Source organism: Rhinolophus sinicus, linkage group LG15, assembly GCF_036562045.2.
Source record: "Rhinolophus sinicus isolate RSC01 linkage group LG15, ASM3656204v1, whole genome shotgun sequence".
In the NCBI taxonomy this organism is placed as follows: Eukaryota; Metazoa; Chordata; class Mammalia; order Chiroptera; family Rhinolophidae; genus Rhinolophus; species Rhinolophus sinicus.
Genome location: NC_133764.1, coordinates 18960870 through 18976501, shown reverse-complemented (window position 1 = coordinate 18976501; position 15632 = coordinate 18960870). Strand labels below are relative to the sequence as shown.

Genomic DNA, 15632 nt, shown 5'->3' with positions numbered 1-15632 from the left:
TATAAACTGAGAACGAGGGAATTCCTAATGTTATATTAAGATTGTTGCTCAGATTTATATAAAGATTACATTTACTGACCTGGGGAATGCTGGGAAGTTGCAAGTGAGGTCATGGAATTAGAAAGGTTAAGGTTAGCAGTAATACTAAGCTGGCTCTGCACTGCAGGAGGATAAGGAGAGGTGGGTGTCAGGAGGGACTCCTCACTGGTTTCTTCATCAATTCCAGGCAAATACGTGTCAATCAAGGCATCAAGAAACTTAACAATAAGCTCAGCATAGTCTGGGATTTGTGTTTGCTGTAATGGAAAATAGGAAATTATTTTAGCTCCATTCTTTTTCTTTTTTTAGGTAGATCCCCTTTGAAGCCAAAAATGATTAATTCAATTTTTGTTTTGGGTTTCACTTACTATTTTTCTTCCTTGGCATGATAGATCATTAAAATAAGGGGGTGGAGTAATATTTATAGACTAAGATGGGACTCCCAACTGGGAATTTTATTTGGCTTACACTTACAGATTCTAGATGAACCTGCAATTACTGAAAGCCACACACATACAAAGACTGAATTAATCCTCAGACAACACAATTATCAGGAATGATGTCTAGTCAATTTTCCAAAAGAGAGAAAATAAGCAGAGCATCATCATTCCAGCTGCCATTTAGAGATCCAACAAACTAAACACCGTGAAGGGCTCAGAGGGTTACTGGCAATCGAAATACAAAAATTCCTGGATGATATACTTATTTCTGTGACTTCAGGCCCATGATTTTAAATGACAGCCTTTGCATATAAAGATATATTCAGTAACAACTAAACAAAATAAATTCCCAATTCTTAAGATCAGAACAAGGTTTACATAATTCGTATTGATTTAGCACCCCTGTATCTACAATACTGCACTAGGAACTGTGGTGGATAGAAATAGAAGTCCTGCCTTCAAGGAACCTCAATCCATTGGAGAGAGACGACACATAGAGAAAATAATTAAATACGCATTTATATAGCACTGTATTAACTAACGCCAACCGAAGAACAAACTGAATAGGAGCAAATGAGAATACACATTCAGGGAAGAATAAGTCTAATGCAACAGTTGGAAAAAGAAATATTTACATGAGGTAGATTTTTTTTTCATTATGTAATTTTTTTAAAAATTGAGATTTAATTGACATATAACATCAGTTCCAGGTCACAAGGTAGATTTTAACCATAGGTAATGCTCCTTCCTAATTACAAGACACCTAAGTGTGTGCATTAAGATCATCAAATATACGAGGGACTGAGGGCAGAAAAGTTTACAAAGGTTTATTATACCCTTCTGAAAAGTCAAGCATAAATTGAATTGAGTTTTCTTTTTAAATAAAAACTAATATAAACATATTAAAAGTGCCGCCTCTTAGAAAAAATCTTATGGTGGAAACTTTTAGTAAAAATACCACGTTTGTTGTGAATAACCATTCTGGTTTTCATCATTTGCGTGTTCTTAAAGCAGGCACACTAATATGAATAAAATTTTTCGTTTTGTCAATAGAGAAAAATATATATTCTTACCTTTGAAAAGGGTCCTGCAAACCGCCATAAGCCATTAAAACCAAAACCTGCAATAAATCAAACGTTACTCTTATAACAAGCATGAGACTCTGAATCTTAACAGAAATTAAGTTACATAGTTGTTGATATATAAAACCTACACACACTTTGAAAACATTTTTTTTAGAATGTGTCAAAGTAGACTAAAACTCACTTAAAATAAACTCAGTATAAAATCATATTTTAATTAAAGAAAGCTGTCAACCAGTTATTTATTGAACATATAATTGAAAGAGTCTGAAAACGGCATATGGAGAGAGAAGTATGAACAAGACTACCCCTTATAAAGAATTCTTTAGTCAGTGCATTCTATAACAGCGCACGTTATCAAGTTCATCAACCAGCCTCCTCCCGATACATTTATTTACTTTGCAGGTAAGATGTTTGGTATTGTGGTGGGGATTCTTCATGGTACACCACACTCTGCACAATTCCATGGATCGGATTTAACAAATTGGGATCTTGGCACAAGGACAACAGGGTGTTGATCTTAGAGTCCAACAAATTGTGCCTGAAAAATAAAAGACAACAGAGGAACATTTTAAAGACAAATTAAATGAAAATATATACTGGAAAACATACATTCCCCAGAACCATACAATAAAAATGAAGGGAAACGAGTGCTTTTTAGTGTCTGGTGTTTTTCCAAATTTTTTATAATGAATGTGTGTGTTTGCTTTTCTTTTGTTGTTGTTGTTGTTCTTAGTCATCAGGGAAAATATGGTAAAAACAACCAACTGTCACATAACTACACATATATGGTAACGCCTGTCTGCCACCTGGCATGCTTTAGGATCATTTCTTTCTGCTGACGGCTGATATGTAGCCAGGGAGTTAAAATTAAATCTCATATTAATCAGTGTTTAATAAATGCTGAATCACATCAAAATTAGTTTGGAGGGGGTGGAATGTATGATCCAATTCAAACCTAAGGGGAACTTAACTACTCCTAACAAGGCTACCCTCCATGAATAAAAATAACCAAGGGCCAACTCTATAAAATTCTGAAATTGTTTAAATGAGATTGAACAAAAATAAGGAAATAACGATACTACATAGAAGGCTTAGAATTTCCCAAGTTTCTTTGGGAACACTTTGAGGCTAATATGATCTTAGCTCTTAAGAGAGAATAAAATTTATCTCCCAAAGAAGAGGTCAATTTTGTTTTTACTTAGCTGTGGATAAACACAAAAGCTCTACTGAAAAAGAAATCCAAACAGGCATCCTGGTTTAAATATAGCAGTCTAACGCTTTGTTCCTAAGTGGAGAAATGAACGTGGCTCAGCACGATGAACCACTTCAGAAAATCAACAAGATTAAAAACTGCTTTTCTGAATGTCTATTATGCTGAAACTCAGCTTAGCCCCTATCAAACCCACTGTCTCTAAGCTAAAATCACTCTCACCCTATCTCACGTTCCCGTCTCTACAACCAGTGAACATTCCTGGATGGTACTTTTCCTAACCTTTTAGAAAACATTTGACTTCACGACGGACACAAAAGTTAAACACAAAAGGAGATACTTACACAACAGGAAAAACTTTGGGGAAAACAACACTGGCTTCTGCTAAGTATTCATAAAGAATTCGTTGATCAAACTCATCTGTGGTGTATTTTACCAGGGTAGCCTGCCCAGATGCAAAAAAGGAAACAGAAAACATTTTACTTTGTGGCTGAATTGTTGTCTGTTTTGATGAGAAGTAGAAGACAACCTTCCTTTCATATTTTTAATATTTAAGGACTTTCTAAGAGTAGACTGGAACAAAAACTTGAGGGGGAAAAGAAAACCCTTAAAAAACAAAACACCTTACCAGAACAGTAAGAAGTAGTGCTTGGATCTTTGGATCAGTAAGTACTTCTTCATCCAAGAGAACATTCGATTCCGACACTGAGACTTTACGTAAATGTGGGTGCTGTTGTGATGAAGAAATCCTTTGAGTTTCTGTAGTAAGATATGGATGAACATGATCAGCTGTATTAATCGAATATACACACTAGACAGATACCACTTCACCTAACGTATTTTAATGTTACTTCTAAAATTCAATAGCTTTTTAGTAGATGTTTAAAATATCAACATAAACGTCACACAGAATTACTCTTCACCTGCACAAAAGTTTTGGCCAATTGTTTACAAGGCTGTATATCATACATGGGACTACGTTTTACACAGGTTTCAGGACAACTGTCATTTTAAGGACTGTATAGCTTCTCTCTTGAAAAACAGCAAATTTTTCTATATTTCACCCTGAAGATTCTAAGACATGGCCAGAAAGCAAATACGGCTTTAATGTACTCTCCCACCTGATTTTCAATGCTCTAGATCAATGATTAACTTTGTTTCTCACCCATTTCATAATCAGTTTCTGCTACTCTCCTCATTTTGGGGGGTGTTGTGATCCCTGATTCCATTTCTTGCCTTTTAGGAGCCTTTGTGTCTGATATCAAGTGATCAAAACTTTTCCTTGTTCCTATAAACAAAAGTTACAGAATATGAAAGTTCATTAACCACAGTGTCTGTGATTAGAAATATATTAAAAAGAAAATATGTGGACACAAAGCATTAAGTGAAAAAACTAAGTTTTTACTTAAGGACCCAAAGAAAGTTGTCACATTTCCCTGGGGCAGGGCTTCTCTCCTTTACTCGCCATCTTCTCAAGGAATGTTGGCCCCATAGCTTTCTGTTGCACGACAGCATGTACCTTATTGAAATTAAACTGAGATTACAGTCACTACACTGGAGGTAAACCAAACGCCACCAAGTACAATCCTTAATCATAAATACAGGGATATGCACTGTTCCGTAGCAAAGATCAACTATGTCTGAACAGTTTTTTTTCAATTTAAGAAACTCTACTGGTGCCAACAGTTAAGTTATTAACATATGAAGACTTTCCAAAAGTAGGCAAGTTTGAAGTTTGATTTTAATTCTTCAAGCTTTGAAAACAAAAAACAAAAAGTGATTTGCATGCCTGAAAGTACCAAATAAGAGATACACTGGGGGATGCTTCAAAAATAGCAAATAGTATCATCTCCCACTTGTCTTCGAGTTTCTCTAATCATGTACTACAATCGTGTATTACACTAATGTTAAATACTTCTCTCTTATTTAAAGTAAAAGTATTGAAGTTGGATTATTTGGAACTTGCACTCAGTCTTGCCCGTTCTACTTCAGAAATCTACCCCAAACTGGATTTCTCTTCTCCATTCTCCTATTGCCCCTGCCTTAGCACAGGCCTGCACCATTTTTTGTTTGGACTGTTGTATCAGTTTCTTCAATGGTCCTCTTGAGCAAAACCTCTTCCTATTTCTCCACATTTGGTAATGCCCCGTTCCTACTTAAAGATCCCTGCTGGACCCACAAGGCTAAATCTCTTACCACGGCACATACACAAGTCTCCCATAATCTAGCCCAATCCTTCTCTAGCCTCATTTGCTACCCAGTTGCTTTCCCTGACTTTTCTTCATTCACGTTGTTCTCCTTCTCCTGAATGCATGCCTTCCTAATAGCTGGCGAGCAGGTATTAAATCTTCAAGGTCCAGTTCAAACATTACCTCCTCTCTGCAGCTTTTCCTAATCTCCCCAGGCCCTTAGGTTCCCCTCATCAAGACGTATTGCTTTAATGGTGCCTGGGGTTGTTATTGTTACCAGCCGATTATAAGTCTCAGCCACCAAACTATGAGCCCTTCAGAGCAGAAATCATAACTTTTTCATCCAGCACATGGGTTGAATGAAATCAATATTGAAAGTTTCTCGGAAATCAGTTTTTCATTTACCACTTCCTTGGCATGAAAATTCAGAATTACAAAACACAGAGTAACCAGGAAACTCCTAGAGATTACTTATGGCAAAGTATGAACAGAAAGGAACTCAAACAAAGGGTAAAGTAGCCCTATGTGACCAGTAACAGTGATTAACACTTGCGGTTTCAATTTCTCTTATGGTTTACTAGCAAGTTACTTATCTCCCACGTCACCGTCCGCTCACTGATTTCCTTATGAACACAAATACCTTCCCAATACCTAAAGATACTTAAAAATATACTTGCATGGATAACTGAAACCCACTGAGCCATTCTTAGTGTTGGTGGCTGAAATATGGGTCCCAGTGTATTTCAGTAACAATGAAAACTTGAGTGCAAGTTGTGTTAGGAGCCGCTTTGTGTGGCCTCTGTGGTGAGGTGCGTTCAGTGGGCTCTCTCATTATTTACTGTCAGCTAATGAAAAGGGAAACGATCTCGCAGCATGTTAAGTGTACTTCTCATGGACAAATATTGATGCAACTGAGCAATCTTCACCTTCAAGAATCATACCTTCTTATAATAATTGAAAAACTACAGTAATAAAAAAATCTTACCTTTCTGTCTTTTTAAAGAAAAGATTGCAAATAGTATTATTACAGCTTCATACCACATTGATTGACGTGTTCTGCTCTGAGATGATAATTTTAGGAACTATTTTGTTAAAGGCCCTGAATCTGAGTGCAGCAAGATTCTTCCTTCCTGGTGAGGAGCTAATGACGCTTCCTACTCCCATTTCCCTACGCCTGACCAAAGCAGAACAAAACAAAGACAGCCACAGCGTTTATTCTAAGAATCAGAAAAAAAACTGTTTAAAGATCTCATTCTCATTTTTCTCTCTTAACTGAGATGGCTTAACTGATCTATCAAACTCCCTTATAATTGGCATCCAAAACTTTGCTACATCAAAACCAGGAAATTGGGATAATTTTGAATAGCTTCCGATCATCTTCCAAGAGTGAAAGTATCTGATCATTTTAAAGAACAATTCTAAAAAATTCTACATAACGTAGACACACTAACCAAGCAATTTCTTCGTGTTGGCCTGAGAAGGCTGCCCCATGTCCAAGCTCATGGATTTCCTGGCTCGGGGACTGGTTTGGCCCACAGCTGGGTAGCTGGCTGCAAGGTACCCTTCAGAACCTTTGGGAGACGACCATGGCTGATTCTCCTTCAGTGTTCTGAGAGATTTTAAACAATTAAGAAGAATTAATCAACATGGTGGAAAATACAACCATTGTTTGTCCCTCCCAAGTGGCTGTCCTATTTCCCGAAGACAGCAATCAATTAATTTTAAAATTCCATTAAACAGCTTTAGGGTACAAACTCTTAATGTATCTCCAGGGAGTATCCACTTTCTTTTTGGGGTATCTCATACATGGAAGGTACTCATCGATTGCTCAATAAAATTGTACTACATTGATTTTTAAATCAGGGAAAATCAAGTCTAAATAGGCAACTGTATCCTTAGTTCAAAAACCAATAAAATCAACCTTAATTTATACCTCGACAGGGGAACACAGGCAAACTCACTTTCTCCCTCCCAAAATAAAAAGGGCATATTGCAAAGAAATACAGTCAGAGGAATGACTGAAGAGTAAGACTACTGAAAACCAAGTATGCTTGGAAAGCTTTTGCACACATTGTTAAAATTTCAGTGGAAAATTATTAAGGGCTTTTAGTCAAAAACTGGGATGTTGATAAATGGAATGATATAAATTCTATAAATATAAGATTACTTTCCTATGTTTGACACTGCACCTAAAACTTAAACTTTCTTTTAATTGAAAAATATAGAAAAATCCCCACTAATGACATTTTCATGTGATTTCTCCATATTATAGAGAAAAATGTACTACCCCAAAACCATATACACCAGTGGACATAATTTCATTATCTTATCTAAATCTATACTACAGAAAACTTTTTAATAACTTTAATGTGATTTAAGTAAATACAACAAATGTGTTAGCATGTATACTTCTTTTACAAATCTCTATAGCTTAGTTTTCTATCATTAAGCATGTAATGTTGCTTATATTTCATCCTAATTTTTTCCTAGGCACTTTCCTGTAACCTAAATACTTATAAGATCACCTCTTTCCATTTTTCAACTGATTTGTGCCTCAGAGAGGCAAACTAACGGCAACATTAGTACAATGAGATTAGAATGATAGTTTTCCTACTACTAACCCACATAAAATACTGTACATTTATAAAATGAGTTTTGACTTACAACACACTCTTCCTAGATTATCTCTATATTCCCTTCCAGATTATTCTGTGTGCCTTCATTAGCTTAGAAAATTGAAACCTGATTACAGTTATGTAATTGTGGGAGAAGTCCACTTACCTATAGCTAGGGTCACCATGATGAATGGGATATGTATCCATAGGAACATTTTCCATTGAAATATCAGTAAGAAGGAGAGACTTTCTATGTTTTAGGCTACAGCGACTTCGAACCTCCTCAGACACGGTGAGTAAAGCTAAGAGGGAAAAGAAGGCAGATGAGAAAATTTAACAAATCAGCAGTTGACTTAAAATAGGACATACTTCTCACAGCCTCCTGAAGAGGATAATAGCTGTTCAATGTGCATGTAAAGAGTGTGAGGTATAAGGATATAAAAAACTGAGGACAGACTTATTCATCTTAAAGAGTTTATCATCTGTTTGGGAAGACTGTACATACACATGAAATACATAAAGGATTAAATAAGCACCTTATATTTGTCAAGTGCTTTCATGTACATCTGATCTCAACAAACACAAAAAGTAGGCAGAGCAGGTACTATGAGACCCATTTCTTAGAAAAGGAAAACTACTCTGAGATGTTAAATGATTTGCCCAAGGTCAAATGACTCAAACAAAAAAGTTGCCACAAATTGAAGTTTGCTAAACTGGGGACCAGCACTTCCCCTCAGATGACGATATTCAAGAACGTTATTATACATAAGTGCTAAGTACTGCTGGGTGGAGAAATCAGGTAAAAGCATATATAGAAGGCTTAATGGAATGGTGGGGATGGGCAGACATTCTAGGTAAAACAAATGGCATCGGGAATGAATATTAAAGAGGCAGAAAGGCACTTCTAGGAGATGGCAAATAGCTTAGCTTAATACAGCCCATCCATTTAACAGTAATAAAAAATGAGGCTTGTGAAATTTAGAGAAAGAGGCCAGAATCAGGAGGGCTCCTGAAGGGCCCAGGGTGGTAGGCTGAGGCGTTCAGACTTTATGACAAATGACAGGGAGTCACACTGTGTCTTGAATCAAAGACGACAAAGGGAACGCATTTCATATTTTAATGTAAATTCTTGCATAAGGAAAAACAATTTGGCAAAACTTTCAAAATTTTCACCACCGCCACAGGACTAGCCTGTGAACCCTTTACCCTGCCAAGCAACGAGCTCAAGGACACACAGCTGTTTGTATCTTTGTGGAGGTCCTTAGATACAGATGTGGCAAGAGTAATTTTGTCTGTTTTGTGTTTTTTACCTGCTAAGTAAGCCACGCTCTGTGTATTCACCTCAAATTTGTCACAGTTTCTATGTTTGTTAACCAGCGTTAGTAGCGTATGCAAAATTCTGACTGTTCTTGCAACAATGGCAGGTGAAGGATGCCTGTATCCTACAAAAAATAAAAACAAACAAGAAGTTAATTCATTCTTTTCCATTAAGTATTTGTTGACTTCTGTGACTAGAGACTCTGCAAGAAAAAGAAGTATGGAGGGCTAACCCCTATCTTTCGAAAACAGCCGCTGGGAAGGTAAAACATACATATGAGGAGTTAATTACACGCAGGATTAAGTACCAAAATGTCCAGATTACAATGTTCCTTGGAACTCTAAGGTGCCTCAGGGAGAGGAAAATTAGGAAAGATGATGGTGTTTTAGATCGTCCATTCTCTAAAGCAGCACAGAGATTTAAATAGTAGCAAAAACCTATGTATTGAAGTTCACCTTAAGGTATCGTTTGAAAATAGGGTTCTGCTGCTTAAAAAATTTTTTTAACTTAAAGGACAAAACCTAATGACACAGAAAGTATATGCTCTTAGAGCCCAAAGAATTAGAGGGTAAGCTTGATCATCAGACATCTTTTAATCACTAGTGCTACTCCACTTTTAAATAAGGGATTTGTACACTGGAGATAGCTAGTATTCTTTTAGAAATATAGAATACGCAAGCACTTTATCAGCCCAGTTGCAACCCTTCTTGGTATCCTGTACCAAGTGTAATATCTTCTGGGCCATCCCTGTTCACCTTAAAGATTAAAGCTGCCGGTATTTTTCACAGTAATTTCATAAGGTGGTAAAATCAAACCTATACACTCAGTTGTGGGTGTAGTTGTATTAATCATATTTGGTGAAAACTGAGGGAACCTCCATGATCCCTCCCTCAGGCCTAAGAATCATTTAAATGACACAAAACTGTAGACCTAAGCTCTACCTTGAGTCTATTGTGGTCAAACCCAGCGCTGCTTAAGATCATTGGTACATGCCAGCTCCTTATTCCAGGCCTTACTTTTCACTGTTTCCTCCCTGACTCGCCGCTATATGCTGTTCCTGTTAACTGGCGTCTCTGGCCACGACTGTCCCATGTTCACAAACCAAAGCTAACAGGCAGTGAGGCAGCAGTGGGAGTAAAGCCAGATGAGGGAGTGAATGAGCTGGCCCTGGGGAACAGCGGGAGATCCCTGCTATAAGCAATGCAGCAATATGGAGGCAGGAGGGTGGGGTACCAGAAAGATGGTGTCAGAACGGATTGATCAACAATAAATAACAAACAAGAAACAGGTTGAAGAAAATCTGTGATCAAATCACTAATATTTTCTAACATAAGTTACTCAAATAATATTTATATATTTGCAGTCTGTTTTATTTTAATAATCAAAAAGATATGTAAGTAGTGTTACCTAATAATACGGTTATTAGAAGGTTTAGGACTTAGGAATTTTATAAAAACCATCTCTTTTGCTTTTTTAAGGAAATCTGATATTTGATATGAAAATTAGACTCTATTAAAATATATCTTAAACAAAACATAACTCAATAAAAACAGATGTAGTTTGAATTTACAATAGACCTATGAGCCACGTTATTTCAAGTAATCAATTACTTTAAGTACTTCTGGCTTCTTGATACCATTTTATAAAAATATGCTGACACGAGGCCTCTACCTTTTAAGAGGTGTCCAACCAGTGCGAAGTTAAAGTTCGAGTTGAAATTGAGCCCAACAAAATGATCCATTTGCTTGCAGTGCCATTCCAGAGGATTCCGGATCGCCATAAATACTTCTTCTGGACTCTGTTAAAGATAATCATGAAATGGTTGATGGGTTCACACAGGAACTTCCCTTAAAGGACCACGTACTGGGTTTTTGATTGTGCTCAACAGCTATGACAAGGTCAGTAATCCTCTCAAGTTGAGAGACTCATTTTCAGATGACTACGGAAAACCACAGAAGAATATTTAAGGTACTACAAATTACTTCGTGCAAGACAGGCAACCATATAAATAACAAAATGAGGAAAGATGAAATAGCTTTGATTTATAATGCAAAATAAATGACCGTTAATTTACATCCTGGTGACTTTTTAAAAATTACAATTATTGGTACTTTGAATAAGACCACCCATTGAATTATAGCTGGCATTTTGTGTATCATGGTGACTGAAAATTCATGAGAATGAAGACAGTTCGTATTTACTGAGGGGCTGCAGTATACAATAACGTCAGATGCATTATTATATCGAAACCTTACAGCAATCCTATGCAGTAGGGTTATTAGCTCCCATTTACAGATTTATGCATTTACTGATTCTTTTACTTATCAAAGACTTATTGTGTGGTTTTTGATGTGCCAGGCATAGTTCTAGGTTCTGCAGATAACTCACCCTGGTGGATTTTACATTCCGGTGTGGGAAAATCAGGAAACTGAAACTTCAAAATGCTACGCAACTTGCCCAGGATAATTAAGATTTGAACAGTGTTTCCTAATGTGTGGTTCCAGGAATATCTGCTTTAAAGTCACGGAGGATGCTTGCTGAAAGGTCTAAGGTACTGGGTCCCTTCTCATGGGAGGTAGTTAAGCCCCAGGCACTGGCCTACTTTTCAAAAGAACCCCAGTGATTTCCTTATGCATAAAGATTTTTATTTTTATTTTTGGAATGTGAAGCTCTTTTCAATTAAAGTATAGTTGACATACCTGTGTAAATATTTTTGAAAGCAAACAACTGAAGATGTTTAGGGTCATGCTTAGCTATGTCTAGATTTCTACCTCAAAGAAACAAAAGTATGAGTATACAAAATATATGCAGAGAGATGTTTAGAGCAGCATTGTTTATAATAGAAAAGAAGGAAAGACAGAAAGAAACCAAATGTTCATTAATGGGCAAATGGTTGAATAAACTGTGGCTCATGGATACTGTAAAGTACTCTGTAGCCATGAGAAAGATACATGTGTGTCTGTGTGTGAGTGTGTGTGTGTGTGTGTGTGTGTGTGTGTGTGTGTATGCGCGCGTGGGTTTAGGAAGATACTCTATATTGTTAAATTAAAAAGCAAGTTGTGAAATATTATGTAAAGTATAAATCCCTATCAGCCTGCTATATAATTTATATACACAGTTTTTCAGCTTTATTGAGGTACAATTGATGTATAAAATTGTTAGATATTTAAAGTGTACGAGGTGATTGGATACATGTATACATTGTGAAAGGGTGTTCTCCTAGTCAATGAACACATTTTTCATCTCATATGCTCACCACTCCTCCTTTTTGGTCAGAACATTTAAGTTCTACTCTCTCTTAGCAAATTTCAATTGTACAACAGTGTTATCAACTATAGTCACCATGTGATACATTAGATCCTGAGACCTTATACATCTTACATCCAGGTGACTCTTAACAAGCTTTATTAGCTCGGGTTGCTAGTACCCCAGGGCACTGGTGTCAGTATTAGCTCCTGCTACTGGGCCGTTCTGGCAATGAAAATGCCAAGGCAGATGTTCCTAAGACACAAACACCTCATTTGCAAATATTCTTACATATAAGTAGCTAACATCTAGCTGTCACTCTGACCATCCTTATCCCAAGATAACGCCAGCAAAGAGCAATGGGAATTAGGAAAGAGGGGCTCCAGTCCCAAATCAGATGTACCAACATGGACAAGTTACTTAACTTCTTTGTTCTTTTCTGTTTTGTAAAATGCAGGTCTGACTGATAAATTTCAAGGTAACTTCTACCTCTAAAATATTGTTCCCACACTTCCCAGGGCCCCAGCTATTCTAGGTTTACACTATACTGGGTAGACTAAAGACATAACGCTTAGACCAGGTATCTTCACACTTAAAATCATACTCCTGTCCTCTCTGTTTCTTTGTATCCATAACTCTGGTAATTTCACTTCCAGCAACTCTCGTTATATACACATATCCATCTATAAAAAAATTCCTCTTTTCTTCTAGACTCTTCCTATTTTTCTCCAAAGACAAAAGGAACATAATTTCTTACTGTTATATTCCCTCCTCTATACTCTGTGAACCCAAATCCAACCTCAATCAAGGTTGATAAATATTGAAGGGTGCTAATGGTGTTTTAAAGTGGGATTAAGGGAAACAAAAAACTAGCACAATTAAGTACTCAAAGGTTTCTTTTAGACCCTCCAACCCCCCATCCTTATTTTCTAATTACGCCTAAGTTTTCATTAAGTACCATTTCTTAATAAAAATAAGCTTATTTTTTCATATGTGGAACAGTGGGTGGAGAATGCTAACCTTTACCTCAGGGTTATAAAAATTACAAATAATGACTGTACAGTGTTTAGCACAGGGCTTGGTATGGTAGCTATTATTACTACTCAATATTATTTATTCCTATTCTGTTTACAGCACTGGGAGAGTACTGTATTTTGCTATTTTTATACAGAGAGTATGCAGTAAAGTTTAAACAATTTTTGTGAACTGTTAAGGAACTATACTCACAGTAAGTTGCATTATAGAAATTCACATTAAGTTAGGGACATCTTCTGATTTTAAAAGGACAATAAAAAAGGGAGGAGGCCTAAGTGTGCATGCTCGAGGAATCCCAGTTGAAAGCTTGCTTACCTTGTCATTGAATATGCGGAGACTGTCTAAGGTGTGCAGGTTTTGTTCAAGAAGGGCGGTGCCTGCTGAATACAAGTTGACCTCGTCGAGCTGCAGCACAGCCACCGCCACCCAAAAGAGGGCTTTGTGCAAAGGGGAGTCCTGGCCAAGGAGACGGGGTACAGGTGAGTAAGATGAACCACAACAAGCCTCATCAAAGCACACTGCAGTATAAACAATGCATGTTATCCCTCAAATTATGCATGTTTCCTCTCCTGGGGAAGGTAAATCTATGGGTAAGCTCTTTATCTATCCCATGTATGTAACTACTGTGTTTCCCCAAAAATAAAACCTAGCTGGACAATCAGCTCTAATGCCTTTTTTGGAGCAAAAATTAATATAAACCTGGTATTATATTATATTATATTAGACCGGTCTTATTGTATTAATTTTTTGCTCCAAAAGATGCATTAGAGCTGATTGTCCAGCTAGGTCTTATTTTTGGGGAAACATGGTAGACACTGTTAGCTACACTGAGAACCTAAGCATCTCTCATTTCTCCCCACACTTGGATTCCAAAATCCAGTCACCGAATGTGGTTGATTCTTCCAAACTATCTCTTATGGCCAATGATGATAACCTTCTTTATTCTAAATGTGGATTCCAGTTTTGCCTCCAGTTTCTCTCTGCTCCAATCTACTCTGCACACTACCACTGGAAATGACCCTTCTAAGTCCTGCTTTTGTCATATTACCTGTCTGCTTGAAAACATACGGGTACATTTCCAAACTCTTTTCTGAAGAATGTTGAATGTTAGATTAATTCTATCCAATCTCTATAACCTTCCCTCTCACTATTCTCCTGAACCGTTAGTTTCTCCATAACAACTAGAATGGTCTACCCACTATGCCACCATTGTCCCCACATTCTTGTACATTCCTACTGCTGTACGTCCTTTCTCTACACCAAATCCTACCTATCTCTTTATCTTTAGTTCAGACTCTACCCTTTCTTGTCACTCTTACCAGAGGTAAGAACCTCTTGCTGCTCTGAGTTAAAAAAATTTACTTTTGGGAATGCTTATTTAGCAGTGTGGTATATGGGAAAATACATGGACAGCCTTGGATTAGAATCATGGTTTTTTCTTTCATTAGGTATGTGACTTTGGGCAAGTTACTTAGCCCTTTTGAGCCTCATTTTTACTTATAAAATGAAGATGAGAGAACCATTTTATACACGTTAGGATTAGAATGCTTGCAGAACATGTAACTCAATACCAAGAACAAATATTTATTTCTCTGTAATCTCTCTCAAGTCTGGCATATCTTGGTACTCAATTCATAGAATTCTAAAACTTTAGAGCTGAAAGATAATAACATGCCATTATCTAGTTTAGTTTACTCATTCTATCAACATGGAAGCATGACGGCCATGTGTTAAATGACTTGCTTGAGGTCCCAAAGTTGAGATGAGCTCAGTCCATCCTAAAACAGTGGCCACATCATTTAAATATCATCTTCACTGAGCACCCAACTCTTCTGATGATCAGATATACTTAACCCCGCTGTATATTTCTCCACAATAATGATCACAAACTAACATACTATTTATTTTACTTATTTGGTTTATTATCTATCTATCCACACTCCACTCCCACACTCACCCCAGAATGTAAGCTCCATGAGGGCAGGGAACTTTATTGGCTTTGTTCAGTACTATCTCTCTATCACCTAAAACAGTACTTGACACATAGCAGATGCTCAATTAATACTTATTGGCTAAAAGAATTAAAAATATATACCTATCTTTCCTTTAGCGCTGCTGAGACAAAAAACAAGCATTTGGGAACATACTCTCCAGCCTTATTCTTCCTCTAATGTAAATATTTCAAATAACTAAATTTCAAGGCAAGAAGTTCTACTTTAACTATAGCTTTTTCTTTATAACTTCTTCCCAATCCACCTTACTTCCTGAACCCTTTGAAAGAAAATAAAATAACATTTAACACCAGTACCCAAAACAAATGCACTCATTTTCTATACGGTCATTACCTTATTAAGAAGCGGCTGTAATTTAGTTAGGGCTATCACTGTAGCTTCTATCAGAACTTGACTGTTGTAAGTATCAGGTCCTTTTAAGCAACTCTCAAGCGCCTTTTGGG

At 36.8% G+C, this 15632-nt stretch overlaps 1 protein-coding gene across 12 annotated transcripts in view; it reads right to left on the bottom strand.

Moving 5' to 3' along the window:
• Positions 1-15632, bottom strand: part of NF1 (neurofibromin 1) — a 210965-nt gene that overhangs the window by 14949 nt on the left and 180384 nt on the right. For 11 of the 12 annotated variants that reach the window (XM_019750679.2, XM_019750681.2, XM_019750685.2 and 8 more), the window contains 12 exons: positions 15523-15624; positions 13493-13633; positions 10568-10694; positions 8889-9020; positions 7745-7880; positions 6415-6572; positions 3940-4062; positions 3403-3533; positions 3119-3219; positions 1960-2102; positions 1553-1599; positions 80-296 (listed from right to left, as the gene is read on the bottom strand). In XM_019750679.2, the coding sequence (XP_019606238.2) occupies positions 80-296; positions 1553-1599; positions 1960-2102; positions 3119-3219; positions 3403-3533; positions 3940-4062; positions 6415-6572; positions 7745-7880; positions 8889-9020; positions 10568-10694; positions 13493-13633; positions 15523-15624 (1558 nt within the window). The remainder of the gene's footprint in view (positions 1-79; positions 297-1552; positions 1600-1959; positions 2103-3118; positions 3220-3402; positions 3534-3939; positions 4063-6414; positions 6573-7744; positions 7881-8888; positions 9021-10567; positions 10695-13492; positions 13634-15522; positions 15625-15632) is intronic. The other variant, XM_074320825.1, reaches the window with a different exon arrangement.